Source organism: Telmatherina bonti (assembly GCF_933228915.1).
Source record: "Telmatherina bonti genome assembly, chromosome: 24".
Taxonomy (NCBI): domain Eukaryota; kingdom Metazoa; phylum Chordata; class Actinopteri; order Atheriniformes; family Telmatherinidae; genus Telmatherina; species Telmatherina bonti.
The window spans coordinates 2,140,297-2,160,780 of NC_136633.1; the positions used below are offsets into that span (position 1 = coordinate 2,140,297).

Genomic DNA, 20,484 nt, shown 5'->3' on the forward strand with positions numbered 1-20,484 from the left:
TGCGTGTCGTCTCACCCAGAAAATACAAATATGGGCAAAGAGGTGGAGCTGAGAGGGGGGCTGTGAGAGTCATGGTGGATGACTGACATCTAGCGAAGTCCGAGCTTTCTGTAGCTAAGAGCTAACCGAGCTAACCCGGAGATAACAGGAGCTAACCAGCTAACGGAGGTAAGCGGGCTAAAGCTAAGTCACGTTGTTAACCGGCTAAAAACCGCGGTTGTTTTACGTTCTTCTGATTTGAAGCGGGAGATTGGGTACCTGTCAATCAAAAGGACACGCCCCTAAATATGCCGAACTTCGAGATTAAATTACTTTGAAACGGGCAAGATAGAAAAAAAAAAATTCACTCCCCCCACAGTTGTCATGAAGGTAAACCTGACCTATTAAACCTAAAATGGATTTTTGTACCAGGCTGTAAACATGTTTATTCCTGCTGTAAACATGTTTATTTCTGCTGTAAACATGTTTATTTCTGCTGTAAACATGTTTTTTTCTGCTGTGAAGTTGGTCTTTTTAACATGGGAGTCTATGGGGATTTGCTCTGTTTTGCAGCCCCTAGTGGATGAAGGGGGAACTGCAGTTTTATGCCCTCCTCATAGGCTTCACTTTTGACCTCCGGAGGCTCCGCCCATCTTTCATATACGGTCTATGGCGGGAACAGAGGCAGGAGGAAGAAAAAAAACAAGTAAAAATGTTGTTTTGAGTTTCCCAGTATAAACCAGTTTGCTGTGTCAGAATAAACACGTTAAGGAAAATGGCAACAGGAAGCAGAACAACTGGAGTTGCCTTCAGACGCCGTGGGAATATTCCTTCCGATAACGTGATGATGTCATTGATGCTCCTGCGTCGTCTGGGACGAATTGGGGCTCTGAACTGGGAAGTTACTGGATATGCTGGTGGTGTCTCTGGGACCCGGAGGAAAGCTGCAGAAACAAACGGGGACATATTTCCCAGTCGCACCGCTTTGCCTGGTTCTGGTCGTGATCCCAGGGTTGTTGCCATGGCTACAGATGTTTGTCAGCGTGCAGCTGGAGCGGCTTCGTGGCTTTCAGCTTCAGTCCGACGTTATAAGGTTGTGACGTTTCTGACGCGGGTTCTAAGGGACCTGCTGGAGGCCAGGAGTCAGGGTGAGGGGGAGTTCCCACATTCCTGACATTCCTGAATGGATCACCTCCATGGAGCGCCGGCGGCAGGTGGAGGCACCTGGGGGCGGAACCCACCCCGCCACATGACCTCGCTGTGGGAGCTGATGCAGGGGAGGGGGGGGGGGCCTGTTCGGGGTGGGGTGTGTGTGTGACCTACATCCACAGCCATGCAGAAGTAACATGAACTACATGTGTGTCTGAACACACGCATCAGTAACTGACGTGCTTCCACTCCTCTCTCTCTCTCTCTCTCACACACACACACACACACACACACACACACACACACACACACTCCTGGGATGGTTGGTGATGTGGGTGATGATGAAGCTTTGATCGCCCTCTCTCTCTATACTCATACTTTAACTGGAAGCAGAGAAGCTGCAAAGCAAAGTAGGAGCCCCCCCCCACCTATCCTCACCCTCCCCTCCTTGGCTTTATCCCTCCTCCATTCTTTCATCTCAGTCTGTCTTCTTCTTCTCCAACCTTTTATCTTCATTTTTCCTTCTTCTTCTTCTCTCCATATTTTAATCCCCTTCACCCTTCCCTCCTTCCACGCCACTGTTTTACCATTTTATTTTTCTGCTTCCTCCCTCCACCCCCCTCACCCCTCCTCCCTCCATCCTGCCGCCCCCCTGTTTGACCTGAGACGTATCTTCTGCATTTAGCTGAACTGGTATTAAACATCTTGACCCGTTAAACCCAGAACAACCATCTTGTTGCTGTGGTTTCCGGCGTCCGCTGAGAAAAGGTTCTTTGTTCAAAGTCTTGACGTGGACCCCCTTCCCTCCATGCCAGAGGTTGTTTTAGGGTCAGACAGCATCGGAGTGTGTGTGTTAAAGTGGCAGTGTTTGTGTCGGAGTGTTTTTGTTGTTGCGAACTTCCTGTGGAATCGGCCGGCGATGCCACGTTGCCGTGCCAACAGCATCCTCCCTCTTGCTGATTAAGTCTCTTATATAACCCTGAAATCCGTGTATATGACGTAACACAGCGCCCATCTTCTTCCTCTTTGTCACGTTTGCAGGCTGGACAGAGGAAATGTGGCGTGGTGCGGCAGGCCCGATGCTGATCAGAACCTGATGGTTAGAAAAAAAGCACAAGATTTTATGCTGCCGCCTCTTTTCTGACGGAACCGCCTCATAACCCGACGTGGAACCACCAAACCTGCTGGTTCTGTTCTTCTGACAGGTTCCGAGCAACATTTAGATACGGCTGCTAACTGCTGCTAACTCGCTGCTACCTTGCGGCTGGCTGCTGTTACCTTGCTGCTAACTCGCTGCTACCTTGCGGCTGGCTGCTGTTACCTTGCTGCTAAGTCGCTGCTATCTTGCGGCTGGCCACTGTTACCTTGCTGCTAACTCTCTGCTACCTTGCGACTGGTCGCTGTTACCTTGCTGCTAACTCGCTGCTACCTTGCGGCTGGTCGCTGTTACCTTGCTGCTAACTCTCTGCTACCTTGCGACTGGTCGCTGCTACCTTGTGGCTGGTCGCTGTTACCTTGCAGCTGGCCGCTGCTACCCTGCTGGTAACTCACTGCGCCCTTGCGACTGGCTGCTGTTATCTTGCAGCTGGCCGTTGTTACCTTGCTGCTCCCACCTTGCAGCTGGCCGCTGCTACCTTACTGCTAACTCGCTGCTACCTTGTGGCTGGTCGCTGCTACCTTGCGGCTGGTCGCTGTTACCTTGCGGCTGGTCTCTGATACCTTGCGGCTGGCTGCTGTTACCTTGCTGCTAAGTCGCTGATACCTTGCGGCTTGCCACTGTTACCCTGCTGCTAACTCGCTGATACCTTGCGGCTGGCTGCTGTTACCTTGCTACTAACTCGCTGCTACCTTGCGGCTGGCTGCTGTTACCTTGCTGCTAAGTCGCTGCTATCTTGCGGCTGGCCACTGTTACCTTGCTGCTAACTCTCTGCTACCTTGCGACTGGTCGCTGTTACCTTGCTGCTAACTCGCTGCTACCTTGCGACTGGTCGCTGCTACCTTGTGGCTGGTCGCTGTTACCTTGCAGCTGGCCGCTGCTACCCTGCTGGTAACTCACTGCGCCCTTGCGACTGGCTGCTGTTACCTTGCAGCTGGCCGTTGTTCCTTGCTGCTCTCACCTTGCAGCTGGCCGCTGCTACCTTACTGCTAACTCGCTGCTACCTTGTGGCTGGTCGCTGCTACCTTGCAGCTGGTCGCTGTTACCTTGCGGCTGGTCTCTGATACCTTGCGGCTGGCCACTGTTACCTTGCTGCTAACTCGCTGCTGCCTTGCGGCTGGTCGCTGTTACCTTGCTGCTAACTCTCTGCTACCTTGCGGCTGGCCGCTGTTACCTTGCTGCTAACTCTCTGCTACCTTGCGGCTGGCCGCTGTTACCTTGCTGCTAACTCTCTGCTACCTAGCGACTGGTCGCTGTTACCTTGCAGCTGGTCGCTGCCACCTTGCTGCTAACTCGCTGCTACCTTGCGGCTGGTCGCTGCTACCTTGCGACTGGTCGCTGTTACCTTGCAGCTGGTCGCTGCCACCTTGCTGCTAACTCGCTGCTACCTTGCGGCTGGTCGCTGCTACCTTGCGACTGGTCGCTGTTACCTTGCAGCTGGTCGCTGCCACCTTGCTGCTAACTCGCTGCTACCTTGCGGCTGGTCGCTGCTACCTTGCGGCTGGTCGGTGTTACCTTGCAGCTGGCCGTTGTTACCTTGCTGCTCCCACCTTGCAGCTGGCCGCTGCTACCTTACTGCTAACTCGCTGCTACCTTGTGGCTGGTCGCTGTTACCTTGCGGCGGGTCTCTGCTACCTTGCGGCTGGTCGCTGTTACCTTGCTGCTAACTCAATGCTACCTTGCGGCTGGCTGCTGTTACCTTGCAGCTGGCCGCTATTACCTTGCAGTTGGCCACTGCTACCTTGCTGCTAACACGCTGCTACCTTGCAGTTGGTCGCTGCTACCTTGCAGCTAGCTGCTGCTACCTTGTAGCTAGCTGCTACTACTACTTTGCAGCTGGCCACTGCTAACTGCCCACTAGCTGCCATCCACTGCTAACTGCCCACTAGCCGCTGCTAACTGCCCACTAGCCGCTGCTAACTGCCCACTAGCCGCTGCTAACTGCCCACTTGCCGCTGCTAGCTGCCTACAAGCCACTGCTAACTGCCTACAAGCCACTGCTAACAACCCACTAGCCGCTGCTAACTGCCCACTAGCCGCTGGTAATTGCCCACTAGCCGCTGCGAACTGCCTAGAAGCCGCTGCTAACTGCCTACAAGCCACTGCTAACTGCCTGCAAGCCACTGCTAACTGCCTGCAAGCCACTGCTAACTGCCTACAAGCCACTGCTAACTGCCTACAAGCCACTGCTAACTGCCTACAAGCCACTGCTAATTACCTACAAGCCACTGCTAACTGCCTAAAAGCCACTGCTAACTGCCTAGAAGCCACTGCTAACTGCCTCAAAAGCCACTGCTAACTGCCTACAAGCCACTGCTAACTGCTTACAAGCCACTGCTAACTGCCTACAAGCCGCTGCTAACTGCTTACAAGCCACTGCTAACTGCCTATAAGCCGCTGCTAACTGCCTACAAGCCACTGCTAACTGCCTACAAGCCGCTGCTGACTGCCCACTAGCCACTGCTAACTGCCTAGAAGCCACTGCTAACAACCCACTAGCCACTGCTAACTGCCCACTAGCTGCTGGTAATTGCCCACTAGCCGCTGCTAACTGCCTAGAAGCCGCTGCTAACTGCCTACAAGCCACTGCTAACTGCCTGCAAGCCACTGCTAACTGCCTACAAGCCACTGCTAACTGCCCACAAGCCACTGCTAACTGCCTACAAGCCGCTGCTGACTGCCCACTAGCCACTACTAACTGCCCACTAGCTACTGCTAACTACCCACTAACCGCTGCTAACTGCCTAGAAGCCGCTGCTAACTGCCTACTGGCCACTGGCTGAAGCCTCGCCACTAAAGCTGTGGACCTTTAGCAGCTAGCGATGATGATGATGCTGCAGTGATTCGCAGCAGAGATAGCGACAGGACGGGAACGGCAGCTCCGTGTCTGCCGGCCTGACTTCTGTCCCTGCAGGGATGAAATAAGGAGTCGGATTCCGACTGTTGACCGACAGGAGTGTGGGAAGTGTTTGCTGACTGCGTGCAGCTGGCGGACCGTGTGCTCAGCTGGACTTCCAGCTTGTTGATCTGTCCCTGCAGGAACGCCGTCTCTGTTTCAGAGGTAAACTCCCAGTTTCTGCTTTTGGCAGCAGAACGTCTGGAAACCGCTGCAGGAACCCTCCGAACCCTCATCCTATAACTCTCCAGGATACTGGTTCCTTCTCCATGATACTGGTTTCCTTCTCCATGATACTGGTTCCTTCTCCAGGATACTGGTTCCTCTGGAGGCAGAGCTGGTGGGTAACGGCATGTCTGACTGAACCTGAGTTTGCGTAATGCTGTGCGGGCGGAACTGTTTCTGTTCCAGCTTGTTTCCAGGTGAGGAGACGCCTCCGCCGGCGCTGGCTGAGACGCTGGAAGCCACGGGGGATTAGTAGGGTGGTATAACGGACCAGTTAGTCGCTGGTGGTGGAACGGTGGGTGTGTTTGATTCTGGATGGAATGAAAGCAGCCGGCACGCTGCCAGAAAGCTGTGTGTGTGGGTGTGTTTGTGTGGCGGGGGTCGGTTGTGTGTGACTTATATGTAGGTCAGTCGGTGTGTGTGTGTGTGTGTGTGTGTTCCATGACCTACACTCCTCATTCATGTTTATCATGTTTTAGTCTGAGCTGCTTGTTTATCTGGAGGCGTAATGAGACGTTTTATCCCACGTTGTCTTGTTGACCAGCGGTGACATCATCACTGCGGCGATGCTCCACGTCTGCTCTCCGATTGGCTGGAGGCAAACATAGTTTCTGCATCATACAGGTGCCCATCATGCAGGCTTGGTCACTTGCATGATGGGCAGGTACGATTAAATCCAGATCTGAGGGTTTGAAGGATGGAAAACGTGTCTGGTGCACAGTTCCATGTGGTGTCGAGGATCCAGATGGTAGCAGGATTTAGGTTTATCTATCTGCTCAGAGGATTCAGTTCCTCGCACTAGGCTAGATATGCTACGTAGCCTTGTTAATGTAGCATACCTAGCCTCACTAATTTTAGCGCCCACCTAGCAGGACGCCATCCTGAGATAAATGCAGAGCTAACAGCCAGTTGTAGCGCAGCAGCTAGACATCACACTCTAAAACCAGAACAGCCAATCGTAGCGCAGCAGCAACACATCACACTCTAAAACCAGAACAGCCAGTCGTAGCGCAGCAGCAACACATCACACTCTAAAACCAGAACAGCCAATCGTAGCGCAGCAGCAACACATCACACTCTAAAACCAGAACAGCCAGTCGTAGCGCAGCAGCAACACATCACACTCTAAAACCAGAGCAGCCAATCGTAGCGCAGCAGGAAGACAACACACTCTAAAACCAGAACAGCCAATTGTAGTGCAGCAGCAAGACATCACACTCTAAAAGCGGAACAGCCAATCGTAGCGCAGCAGCAAGACAACAGAAACTCAAACCAGAACTTTTATTGCAGTTCCAGCTTCTGGAACAAGAAGTTCAACCAGCGGCTCCAGATGTGTTGTTGCTCCAGATGTGTTGCTGCTCCAGATGCGTTGCGGCTGTAGATGCCTTGCTGCTCTAGATGCGTTGCGGCTCTAGATGCCTTGCGGCTGTAGATGCGTTGGGGCTCTAGATGCGTTGCTGCTCTAGATGCGTTGCGGCTCTAGATGCGTTGCGGCTGTAGATGCCTTGCGGCTGTAGATGCGTTGCTGCTCTAGATGCGTTGCGGCTGTAGATGCCTAGCGACTGTAGATGCCTTGCGGCACTAGATGCCTTGCGGCTGTAGATGCCTTGCGGCTGTAGATGCCTTGCGGCTGTAGATGCCTTGCGGCTGTAGATGCGTTGCTGCTCTAGATGCGTTGCGGCTCTAGATGCGTTGTTGCTCTAGATGCGTTGCGGCTCTAGATGCCTAGCGACTGTAGATGCCTTGCGGCTGTAGATGCCTTGCGGCTGTAGATGCGTTGCGGCTGTAGATGCGTTGCTGCTGTAGATGCGTTGCTGCTCTAGATGCGTTGCTGCTCTAAATGCATTGCGGCTCTAGATGCGTTGCTGCTCTAGATGCGTTGCGGCTCTAGATGCCTAGCGACTGTAGATGCGTTGCGGCTGTAGATGCGTTGCGGCTGTAGATGCGTTGCGGATGTAGATGCGTTGCGGCTCTAGATGCGTTGCGGCTGTAGATGGGTTGCGGCTGTAGATGCGTTGCGGCTGTAGATGCGTTGCGGCTCTAGATGCGTTGCGGCTGTAGATGCCTTGCGGCTGTAGATGCGTTGCGGCTGTAGATGCTTTGCTGCTCTAGATGCGTTGCGGCTCTAGATGCCTTGCGGCTGTAGATGCGTTGCGGCTCTAGATGCGTTGCGGCTGTAGATGCGTTGCGGCTCTAGATGCGTTGCGGCTGTAGATGCCTTGCGGCTGTAGATGCGTTGCGGCTCTAGATGCTTTGCTGCTCTAGATGCGTTGCGGCTCTAGATGCCTTGCGGCTGTAGATGCGTTGCGGCTCTAGATGCGTTGCGGCTCTAGATGCGTTGCGGCTGTAGATGCCTTGCGGCTGTAGATGCGTTGCGGCTCTAGATGCCTTGCTGCTCTAGATGCGTTGCGGCTCTAGATGCCTTGCAGCTGTAGATGCGTTGCGGCTCTAGATGCGTTGCGGCTCTAGATGCCTTGCGGCTCTAGATGCGTTGCGGCTCTAGATGCCTTGCAGCTGTAGATGCCTTGCGGCTGTAGATGCGTTGCGGCTCTAGCAGCGTTGCTGCTGAATAAACCCGACACACAGCAGAAGTTGTAACTGGGAAATCTGGTGATGTCGTCTGTAAACGTCACATAGCCTTCATCCCTCCTCTTCCTCGTGCTTTGCATTGGAGCAGGTGTGTTCATACCTGTCGGACAGGTTTTAATAAGCTGTTGTCAGATGGAGGCTGCCGAGCACACAGCAAACACACGCCTGGCGCATGTGCTGTGTAAACACTCGCATTGTGCAGCTGTCAACACACACACATATAAAGCTGACTGTCGTCACGGTAACGACACCACGCTGACACTGTGGCTTTTCTTTGTTCTGACAACCAGGATGAACTGCCAGTGATGATGGGAACTGTCAGCCTGAAGGGATGAGATGCGTTTCATTCATTTCTTCGGAAATTTCAGCAGAATCACAAGTTCCAACGTGGAGTTTGCTTCCTTTTTATCCGTCCAGCAGGGTGTCCGGAAAACTGTCTGAAACCAGGAATTAATGAAAACAAGTGAAATAATTTTTAAAGTAAAATATTAACTTTAAATAAAATTTAAAAGGAAGAAATAATTGAATTGATTTCTTTTTGCCGTGTTAATTCTGCTGTTGGATAAAATACATTCCATTTCACAAGGAAAAAAATCCTAAAACTGAGATTTACACGGCGAAAAACATCCAGCATGATAAGAAATACTGTTAATATTTACCAGCTCTTATAAAGATAAACAATAAAATCATTTAAAAGATATTTTTGTTCCATCAAAACAATTTTTTGTGACTTTCAGGTAAGTTAATAAATTAATTCCCGCTCAGGATGAGAAATAAGTTTTACAAATAAATAAAATAAAGTTTGTAAATCCTTTCTTTAAAGAAATCATGAACAAACCAACAGAAGAAGTCCTGATGGAAAAGTTTTTCCTCCATCTTTACTTCAGCTCAAACAGACCTGAGGGGTGTGTGTGTGTGTGTGTGTGTGTGTGTGTGTGTGAGAGAGACAAGCAGCAGACGAAGGAACAACTGAGGAAGATGATGCTGTGTCTCCAGACGAGAAAAATGGCGTGAAGGGCGAAGGCTGAGATAATATGATGTCACGGGTGACTGATGAGGCTACGGCACTGATTTGTCACAGTTCGGATTAACTCTCACACACACACACACACACACACATCCCTGGCGCCTGGAGGCATGAAGCCAGGCTCCGCCCACCATCTGCTGATGGAGGGGCTGGAGGGTCTGACAAGCCTGCAGGGCAGCGACAGAGAGCCGCAGATGGTTTAAGCTCAGAGGAAAATCTCATTTTGTTTCATTTCCTTCCAAAATAAATCATCAAAAGTTTAGAACGTAAGCAGATTCCATTCTGACCACGTTCCGCCCCAGTTAGTCCAGTATAAAGCCCCCATCTACTGCCGCACCAGTAAACCTGCAGCAGGAAGCTGAGTGGGGACCGCTTTCACTGCCGCACCAGTAAACCTGCAGCAGGAAGCTGAGTGGGGACCGCTTTCACTGCCGCACCAGTAAACCTGCAGCAGGAAGCTGAGAGGGGACCGCTTTCACTGCCGCACCAGTAAACCTGCAGCAGGAAGCTGAGTGGGGACCGCTTTCACTGCCGCACCAGTAAACCTGCAGCAGGAAGATGAGAGGGGACCGTTTTCACTGCCGCACCAGTAAACCTGCAGCAGGAAGCTGAGAGGGTACCGCTTTCACTGCCGCACCAGTAAACCTGCAGCAGGAAGCTGAGAGGGGACCGCTTTCACTGCCGCACCAGTAAACCTGCAGCAGGAAGCTGAGAGGGGACCGCTTTCACTGCCGCACCAGTAAACCTGCAGCAGGAAGCTGAGAGGGGACCGCTTTCACTGCCGCACCAGTAAACCTGCAGCAGGAAGCTGAGAGGGGACCGCTTTCACTGCCGCACCAGTAAACCTGCAGCAGGAAGCTGAGAGGGGACCGCTTTCACTGCCGCACCAGTAAACCTGCAGCAGGAAGCTGAGAGGGGACCGCTTTCACTGCCGCACCAGTAAACCTGCAGCAGGAAGCTGAGTGGGGACCGCTTTCACTGCCGCACCAGTAAACCAGCAGGAAGCTGAGAGGGGACCGCTTTCACTGCCGCACCAGTAAACCTGCAGCAGGAAGCTGAGAGGGGACCGCTTTCACTGCCGCACCAGTAAACCTGCAGCAGGAAGCTGAGAGGGGACCGCTTTCACTGCCGCACCAGTAAACCTGCAGCAGGAAGCTGAGAGGGGACCGCTTTCACTGCCGCACCAGTAAACCTGCAGCAGGAAGCTGAGAGGGGACCGCTTTCACTGCCGCACCAGTAAACCTGCAGCAGGAAGCTGAGAGGGGACCGCTTTCACTGCCGCACCAGTAAACCTGCAGCAGGAAGCTGAGAGGGGACCGCTTTCACTGCCGCACCAGTAAACCTGCAGCAGGAAGCTGAGAGGGGACCGCTTTCACTGCCGCACCAGTAAACCTGCAGCAGGAAGCTGAGAGGGGACCGCTTTCACTGCCGCACCAGTAAACCTGCAGCAGGAAGCTGAGAGGGGACCGCTTTCACTGCCGCACCAGTAAACCTGCAGCAGGAAGCTGAGAGGGGACCGCTTTCACTGCCGCACCAGTAAACCTGCAGCAGGAAGCTGACACTCGGCGCTGCTCTTGGGAAGTTTCTAACTCCCACATTAAACTGGTTTCCATGGAGATGTTGTGTTGTTTCCTGAAGCCTTCATCAGGACTCTTCGTTCATCTTTCTGCAGCGCTTGAAGCACTTTGTGGTGTGCTTGGGTTTAAGGTGGGAACTTCAACTGGTCAGAGCTCCTCACCAGTTATCCTGAAGAAATGGAGGTCATGAACGGCTACTAGCTGCATCTTCAGACGGCTGGATGCCGTTCCAGGTGGTTGTGTTCACTGGCTTTACTCAACCGGTTTCAGGGCTGTGATCCGTCGACACGTCACTCTTAGATTCTCAGCATTCCTCAGGCGCACACTTCAGGCGTGTGGCGAGATGTTTGGGATGCTCCGGATGTTTCCTGGATCGGCTCAGCCGGGTCGGCCAACCGTAAAGGCTGGAAGGAAACTCAGATCTCAAACAAACAAACCTGATCCTGCTGAAATTCTGGGTTATGTTAAAATAAAGTTTTAATCCGGCACGTCAGGCGTTGCCGTGGAAACACGCGTAGAAGATGCCTGCTGCTCCTCATCGTCTCTGACAGCATCTTCATCTTTACCTGCTCGTTGCTTGGCTCTTTGATGAGGTTGCTGTCCCCACGGTAACCTGTCTTCATCCCTCATTCCACTGCTGCCTGCAGCGTCTCATCTTCATCCATCCTGACCTTCCTCCTCACCAGCAGTACAGAGTTTCCCCCTCTGATGACGTTTTACACTGATAATGGATCTTCAAAGTTTCTAGATCCAGTTTGTCTGTGAAGCTCTGTCCATCTCTCCATCTGAGAGAAAACGGTTCCCAGTTAAACCAGTAGGAGCTAGTGGCCTATTTCCAGCTGGACCAGTCATTTTATTGATCTGTTCCCAGTAACAGGTCCTTCATGTTGTTGCATTAGTGATAAAATGTCTCAGTTGACAGGATGGATGGTTGGGTGGATGGTTAGGTGGATGGAATGTTGGATGGATGGATGGTTGGATGGGTGGGTGGATGGATGGTTGGTTGGATGGGTGGGTGGTTAGGTGGATGGAATGTTGGATGGATGGATGGTTGGATGGATGGTTGGGTGGGTTGGTGGATGGAATGTTGGATGGATGGGTGGGTGGATGGATGGTTGGGTGGGTTGGTGGATGGATGGATGGGTGGATGGTTGGGTGGATGGATGGGTGGATGGTTAGGTGGATGGAATGTTGGATGGATGGGTGGGTGGATGGATGGATGGGTGGATGGATGGATGGATGGGTGGGTGGGTGGATGGATGGATGGGTGGATTGTTGGGTGGATGGATGGATGGATGGATGGGTGGTTAGGTAGATGGAATGTTGGGTGGATGGATGGTTGGTTGGGTGGATGGATGGATGGGTGGGTGGATTGTTGGGTGGATGGATGGATGGATGGATGGATGGGTGGGTGGATTGTTGGGTGGATGGATGGTTGGGTGGATGGATGGTTGGATGGGTGGATGGATGGTTGGATGGGTGGGTGGATGGATGGGTGGGTGGATTGTTGGGTGGATGGATGGATGGATGGATTGTTGGGTGGATGGATGGATGGATGGATGGATGGGTGGGTGGATTGTTGGGTGGATGGATGGGTGGTTAGGTGGATGGAATGTTGGGTGGATGGATGGTTGGATGGGTGGGTGGATGGATGGTTGGGTGGATGGATGGTTGGATGGGTGGTTGGATGGGTGGGTGGATGGATGGGTGGGTGGATGGATGGTTGGATGGGTGGGTGGATGGATGGTTGGGTGGGTGGGTGGATGGATGGTTGGATGGGTGGGAGGATGGGTGGATGGATGGTTGGATGGGTGGTTAGGTGGATGGAATGTTGGTTGGGTGGGTGGATGGATGGTTGGATGGGTGGGTGGATGGATGGTTGGATGGGTGGGTGGATGGATGGTTGGGTGGGTGGGTGGATGGATGGGTGGGAGGATGGGTGGATGGATGGTTGGATGGGTGGATGGTTGGATGGGTGGGTGGATGGATGGGTGGGTGGATTGTTGGGTGGATGGATGGATGGATGGATGGATGGATGGTTAGGTGGATGGAATGTTGGGTGGATGGATGGTTGGATGGATGGATGGGTGGGTGGATGGATGGTTGGGTGGATGGGTGGTTGGATGGTTGGATGGGTGGGTGGATGGATGGGTGGGTGGATGGGTGGGTGGATGGATGGTTGGGTGGATGGATGGATGGGTGGTTAGGTGGATGGAATGTTGGGTGGATGGATGGTTGGATGGGTGGGTGGATGGATGGTTGGGTGGATGGATGGTTGGATGGGTGGGTGGATGGATGGTTGGATGGGTGGGTGGATGGATGGTTGGGTGGGTGGGTGGATGGATGGTTGGATGGGTGGGAGGATGGGTGGATGGATGGTTGGATGGGTGGGTGGATGGGTGGGAGGATGGGTGGGAGGATGGATGGGTGGGTGGATGGGTGGGAGGATGGATGGGTGGGTGGATGGATGGTTGGATGGGTGGGTGGATGGATGGTTGGGTGGATGGATGGTTGGATGGGTGTGTGGATGGATGGTTGGGTGGGTGGGTGGATGGATGGTTGGATGGGTGGGAGGATGGGTGGATGGATGGTTGGATGGGTGGGAGGATGGGTGGATGGATGGTTGGATGGGTGGGTGGATGGGTGGGAGGATGGGTGGGAGGATGGATGGGTGGGTGGATGGGTGGGAGGATGGGTGGGTGGGTGGATGGATGGTTGGGTGGATGGACGGCTGTCATTTTGAACCTGTTCCTCATGGTGAACTGGGTTTACTGGTTTCCAGTCGTGTCGTCAGCAGGTTTACAGGTTACGACTGATTCCTCACCACTAAGTGAGTATTTTAGAGCAGGCGGGTGGAGGTGCTCCTCCCACACCTTCCCGTCTGCTTTGGTTTCATATGATCTGGACGCCTCCCCCCTCGGCACATGTCTGCTTCCTCAGTGTTTCTGCTTCGTGCCTCTGCCGGCTCGGCTTGGCGGCGGTGGGAGGTGTACGCGGTGTCGTTCCGGGCTTCCGGCTGCGTTTCCTGCAGCATCAGCTTTGTTTTATCTCTGTATGATGAGCTGTTGGTTCAAATCACTCCAGTTCCTGATCACAGCGAAGCTTTCTCACATTTCCCTTTAAATTCTGCTTCGTGTCGCGGACCGCCAGCTGACGGGTCGTCACCTGGCAACGCTGCCAGGAAAACAGGAAGCAGCTGCATCAACATCCTGCCTGGAAACAGGCCGACGTCTGTACCACACTGTGTCCCCTCTGTATCCCCGCCGGCCAATCGGGACGCTGCTCTCTGGACTGTTCCCAGACACGACGTGTTGGGATGCTGGATTCCTTCATGGTGGAAAACATGGATGTTGGTGCGTATCATAGCAACAGAAACAGCTGTTTCCTGCAGAGCGGGTCTCATCCCAACTGATTTGATTCGGAGCAGAATGTCTGAAACGGTAACCTGAATCAGCTGGAGCTTTGTCTCGGTCTGGGGGACATCCTGGTCCTGTGACCTTGTAGGACAGAATCCTGATGAGTCGTCGCCGCGACGCCGACTCATGCGGCGAGCTCCTAGTTTATTTATACGCAACTTCTGGTGGTTCTGTGGAACATTTTCTCGACTCTAGCACCAAACTGTTCTGATGTGGAAATCTTCTGGTGTCCCTGACAAAACCTGGTCAGATGTTTCACCTCAGAACCTGGACTTCTGTCACACCTCTGAAGCAGATCTTCATCAGCTGGATTCTTCCTCCTCATCGCCAGGCGTTTCCAGACTCCAGAACCGCTGTGGATGGCATGTGAAGTGTGGGCCGACCCATCGATCTAAAGCGGTCCGAGTGAACGGGTTTTCCTTTAGCGGTCTCAGGAGACTGAGACAAGCGCCGGTCCAGTTTTCTGCTGCAGTTCAGGAACATTCAGACTCCAGTCAGAAGCCACGCCCACATCGACCTGAAGCCACGCCCATACCAACCAAAGGTCACGCCCACATAAACATGAGGTCACGCCTACATACGTTGTTCTGATCCGAACCTGTTTGCTGCAAACGTCGCTTCATTTGAGGAAACAAACGATTCGGACCAAAGAATCGGATTCGGTCCGTCTACAAACGCAGGTCTTGGTCCGTTTCAAGCGGACCAAATCCAGGAAGCGGACTACAAACCAAGTCCCTTCCTGCATGTGGCGTAGCGTTGCATTGTGGGTAAATCCATAGCGATGGCGTTAAGGGTCCTCTGCCTCGTCTGGTGTTCATACTGCGTCCATTGTTGCAGTGGATTTCTGCAGGATACTTGCATAAGACACAAGAAAAACCCAAAACAGCCATAGTTTGGTCTCCATGTTTAACTGGCAGGTGGCGGAAACAGAGTTTTCTTCTTCACGCCGGTCTGGTCCTCTCTTCTGCTAAACACTAGTGCAGCGCCACCTCTGGTGGGAATGGAGAGATATTATTCTAATAGATTTTATTCTCATTCTAATGGGGGAGGACGGTGATGAAGGAAAACCTCTTGTTGTTTGGTTGCTTCAGAGGTTGTTGATCCATCGCTGGTGGTTTGGTTGGGTTTCTGCTTCAGGAGGAAAACAACAATATAAAACCTGAAGCGCATGAAGATAAAACCAACGAGCCGACAGAGACAGACAGGTGGCGGTGCTGGTGGAGAGGCGGTGCTGGTGGAGAGGCGGTGCCTGCGGTTAGGGCGGTTAGGGCGGTGCCTGCGGTTAGGGCGGTTAGGGCGGTGCCTGCGGTTAGGGCGGTGCCTGCTGTTAGGGCGGTGCCTGCTGTTAGGGCGGTTAGGGCGGTGCCTGCGGTTAGGGCGGTTAGGGCGGTGCCTGCGGTTAGGGCGGTTAGGGCGGTGCCTGCGGTTAGGGCGGTGCCTGCTGTTAGGGCGGTGCCTGCTGTTAGGGCGGTTAGGGCGGTGCCTGCGGTTAGGGCGGTTAGGGCGGTGCCTGCGGTTAGGGCGGTTAGGGCGGTGCCTGCGGTTAGGGCGGTTAGGGCGGTGCCTGCGGTTAGGGCGGTTAGGGCGGTGCCTGCGGTTAGGGCGGTGCCTGCGGTTAGGGCGGTTAGGGCGGTGCCTGCGGTTAGGGCGGTTAGGGCGGTGCCTGCGGTTAGGGCGGTGCCTGCTGTTAGGGCGGTTAGGGCGGTGCCTGCGGTTAGGGCGGTGCCTGCTGTTAGGGCGGTGCCTGCGGTTAGGGCGGTTAGGGCGGTGCCTGCGGTTAGGGCGGTTAGGGCGGTGCCTGCGGTTAGGGCGGTTAGGGCGGTGCCTGCGGTTAGGGCGGTGCCTGCTGTTAGGGCGGTGCCTGCTGTTAGGGCGGTGCCTGCGGTTAGGGCGGTTAGGGCGGTGCCTGCTGTTAGGGCGGTGCCTGCGGTTAGGGCGGTTAGGGCGGTGCCTGCGGTTAGGGCGGTTAGGGCGGTGCCTGCGGTTAGGGCGGTTAGGGCGGTGCCTGCTGTTAGGGCGGTTAGGGCGGTGCCTGCGGTTAGGGCGGTGCCTGCGGTTAGGGCGGTGCCTGCGGTTAGGGCGGTGCCTGCGGTTAGGGCGGTGCCTGCTGTTAGGGCGGTGCCTGCGGTTAGGGCGGTGCCTGCGGTTAGGGCGGTGCCTGCGGTTAGGGCGGTGCCTGCTGTTAGGGCGGTGCCTGCGGTTAGGGCAGTGCCTGCGGTTAGGGCGGTGCCTGCGGTTAGGGCGGTGCCTGCGGTTAGGGCGGTGCCTGCTGTTAGGGCGGTGCCTGCTGTTAGGGCGGTTAGGGCGGTGCCTGCTGTTAGGGCGGTGCCTGCGGTTAGGGCGGTTAGGGCGGTGCCTGCGGTTAGGGCGGTGCCTGCGGTTAGGGCGGTGCCTGCGGTTAGGGCGGTGCCTGCGGTTAGGGCGGTGCCTGCGGTTAGGGCGGTGCCTGCGGTTAGGGCGGTGCCTGCTGTTAGGGCGGTGCCTGCGGTGGCATAAGAAGAACGTAGGATGGAGACCTGCCGGTACGTAGGGAGTAGCGATGTGGGCTGGGAGCAGGGAGGCCCAGAAGAAGAGGTGTGTTATGGTTTTGGGGAAGCTGTGGTTCTGGTTTTACTGGGATCAGCAGAAGGGAGTTCCAGTTACCGAAGTGAGGAGACTGGACAAGATGGCAGCAGCGTTGCAGTAAGCGATGGTCGCAGCCGGTTGATGTGTGGAAGGTGGGAGTTAGCATTCATTCCTTGTCTTCCCCGTTCTCCGCTGTGTCCTCGGCATCCTGCTCAGCCAGCCGGCAGCTCTAACCCTCCTCTTCCTCGCTCTGACCGGCTGCCTTGTTGCCATGGCAGCTGATTGCTAACTAGACAGGAAGTGACGCACTGCAGTTGCTGCACGTTGTCCGGATGCTGTTGCTAAGCGACCGTTGTTTGGGGAGCGATGATTGACGCTCCTCCTCGTCTCTTTCAGATGCGTTTGTGAACAGCCAGGAGTGGACGCTCAGCCGCTCGGTACCGGAGCTGAAAGTGGTGAGTTCTGGGTTCATCTCACGGCGCCGCGGCCCGCTCCGCTTCAGGTAACTCACACCTTCTCTCCCCCAGGGCATTGTGGGAAACCTGGCCAGCGGCAAGTCGGCGCTGGTCCACAGATACCTGACTGGAACGTACGTCCAGGAGGAGTCGCCTGAAGGTGAGAACGCCACGCGCACCACGTCCACTAGTGGGAAACCCCGTCACCTGATCACGCCGCACCACGTCCACTAGTGGGAAACCCCGTCACCTGATCACGCCGCAGCACGTCCACTAGTGGGAAACCCCGTCACCTGATCACGCTGCAGCACGTCCACTAGTGGGAAACCCCGTCACCTGATCACGCCGCAGCACGTCCACTAGTGGGAATCCCCGTCACCTGATCACGCCGCACCACGTCCACTAGTGGGAAACCCCGTCACCTGATCACGCCGCAGCACGTCCACTAGTGGGAAACCCCGTCACCTGATCACGCTGCACCACGTCCACTAGTGGGAAACCCCGTCACCTGATCACGCCGCAGCACGTCCACTAGTGGGAAACCCCGTCACCTGATCACGCTGCACCACGTCCACTAGTGGGAAACCCCGTCACCTGATCACGCTGCACCACGTCCACTAGTGGGAATCCCCGTCACCTGATCACGCTGCACCACGTCCACTAGTGGGAAACCCCGTCACCTGATCACGCCGCACCACGTCCACTAGTGGGAAACCCCGTCACCTGATCACGCCGCACCACGTCCACTAGTGGGAAACCCCGTCACCTGATCACGCCGCACCACGTCCACTAGTGGGAATCCCCGTCACCTGATCACGCCGCACCACGTCCACTAGTGGGAATCCCCGTCACCTGATCACGCCGCACCACGTCCACTAGTGGGAAACCCCGTCACCTGATCACGCTGCACCACGTCCACTAGTGGGAAACCCCGTCACCTGATCACGCCGCACCACGTCCACTAGTGGGAATCCCCGTCACCTGATCACGCCGCACCACGTCCACTAGTGGGAAACCCCGTCACCTGATCACGCTGCACCACGTCCACTAGTGGGAAACCCCGTCACCTGATCACGCCGCACCACGTCCACTAGTGGGAAACCCCGTCACCTGATCACGCCGCACCACGTCCACTAGTGGGAATCCCCGTCACCTGATCACGCTGCACCACGTCCACTAGTGGGAATCCCCGTCACCTGATCACGCTGCACCACGTCCACTAGTGGGAAACCCCGTCACCTGATCACGCTGCACCACGTCCACTAGTGGGAAACCCCGTCACCTGATCACGCTGCACCACGTCCACTAGTGGGAAACCCCGTCACCTGATCACGCCGCACCACGTCCACTAGTGGGAAACCCCGTCACCTGATCACGCCGCACCACGTCCACTAGTGGGAAACCCCGTCACCTGATCACGCTGCAGCACGTCCACTAGTGGGAATCCCCGTCACCTGATCACGCCGCACCACGTCCACTAGTGGGAAACCCCGTCACCTGATCACGCCGCACCACGTCCACTAGTGGGAATCCCCGTCACCTGATCACGCCTCACCACGTCCACTAGTGGTAAACCCCGTCACCTGATCACGCCGCACCACGTCCACTAGTGGGAAACCCCGTCACCTGATCACGCTGCAGCACGTCCACTAGTGGGAAACCCCGTCACCTGATCACGCCGCACCACGTCCACTAGTGGGAATCCCCGTCACCTGATCACGCCGCACCACGTCCACTAGTGGGAAACCCCGTCACCTGATCACGCTGCAGCACGTCCACTAGTGGGAATCCCCGTCACCTGATCACGCCGCACCACGTCCACTAGTGGGAAACCCCGTCACCTGATCACGCTGCAGCACGTCCACTAGTGGGAAACCCCGTCACCTGATCACGCCTCACCACGTCCACTAGTGGGAATCCCCGTCACCTGATCACGCCGCACCACGTCCACTAGTGGGAAACCCCGTCACCTGATCACGCCGCACCACGTCCACTAGTGGGAAACCCCGTCACCTGATCACGCCGCACCACGTCCACTAGTGGGAAACCCCGTCACCTGATCACGCTGCACCACGTCCACTAGTGGGAATCCCCGTCACCTGATCACGCCGCACCACGTCCACTAGTGGGAATCCCCGTCACCTGATCACGCCGCACCACGTCCACTAGTGGGAATCCCCGTCACCTGATCACGCTGCACCACGTCCACTAGTGGGAATCCCCGTCACCTGATCACGCCGCACCACGTCCACTAGTGGGAAACCCCGTCACCTGATCACGCCGCACCACGTCCACTAGTGGGAAACCCCGTCACCTGATCACGCTGCAGCACGTCCACTAGTGGGAAACCCCGTCACCTGATCACGCTGCAGCACGTCCACTAGTGGGAAACCCCGTCACCTGATCACGCCGCACCACGTCCACTAGTGGGAAACCCCGTCACCTGATCACGCTGCACCACGTCCACTAGTGGGAAACCCCGTCACCTGATCACGCTGCAGCACGTCCACTAGTGGGAATCCCCGTCACCTGATCACGCCGCACCACGTCCACTAGTGGGAAACCCCGTCACCTGATCACGCTGCACCACGTCCACTAGTGGGAAACCCCGTCACCTGATCACGCTGCACCACGTCCACTAGTGGGAAACCCCGTCACCTGATCACGCCGCACCACGTCCACTAGTGGGAAACCCCGTCACCTGATCACGCCGCACCACGTCCACTAGTGGGAAACCCCGTCACCTGATCACGCTGCACCACGTCCACTAGTGGGAAACCCCGTCACCTGATCACGCTGCAGCACGTCCACTAGTGGGAAACCCCGTCACCTGATCACGCCGCACCACGTCCACTAGTGGGAATCCCCGTCACCTGATCACGCCGCACCACGTCCACTAGTGGGAAACCCCGTCACCTGATCACGCTGCAGCACGTCCACTAGTGGGAAACCCCGTCACCTGATCACGCCGCACCACGTCCACTAGTGGGAATCCCCGTCACCTGATCACGCCGCACCACGTCCACTAGTGGGAAACCCCGTCACCTGATCACGCTGCAGCACGTCCACTAGTGGGAAACCCCGTCACCTGATCACGCCGCACCACGTCCACTAGTGGGAATCCCCGTCACCTGATCACGCCGCACCACGTCCACTAGTGGGAAACCCCGTCACCTGATCACGCTGCACCACGTCCACTAGTGGGAAACCCCGTCACCTGATCACGCCTCACCACGTCCACTAGTGGGAAACCCCGTCACCTGATCACGCTGCAGCACGTCCACTAGTGGGAAACCCCGTCACCTGATCACGCCGCACCACGTCCACTAGTGGGAAACCCCGTCACCTGATCACGCCGCACCACGTCCACTAGTGGGAAACCCCGTCACCTGATCACGCTGCAGCACGTCCACTAGTGGGAAACCCCGTCACCTGATCACGCTGCAGCAC

At 55.6% G+C, this 20,484-nt stretch overlaps 1 protein-coding gene across 1 annotated transcript in view; it reads left to right on the forward strand.

Annotated features, from left to right (window-relative positions):
• The window catches only part of LOC306773877 (arf-GAP with GTPase, ANK repeat and PH domain-containing protein 1-like), a gene marked incomplete at its 3' end in the record, with an annotated part of 87,316 nt that overhangs the window by 46,646 nt on the left and 20,186 nt on the right, over positions 1-20,484 (forward strand). Inside the window, exons 2-3 of the mRNA XM_079263821.1 lie at positions 16,976-17,034; positions 17,107-17,194. Of these exons, the coding sequence (XP_079119947.1) occupies positions 16,976-17,034; positions 17,107-17,194 (147 nt within the window). The remainder of the gene's footprint in view (positions 1-16,975; positions 17,035-17,106; positions 17,195-20,484) is intronic.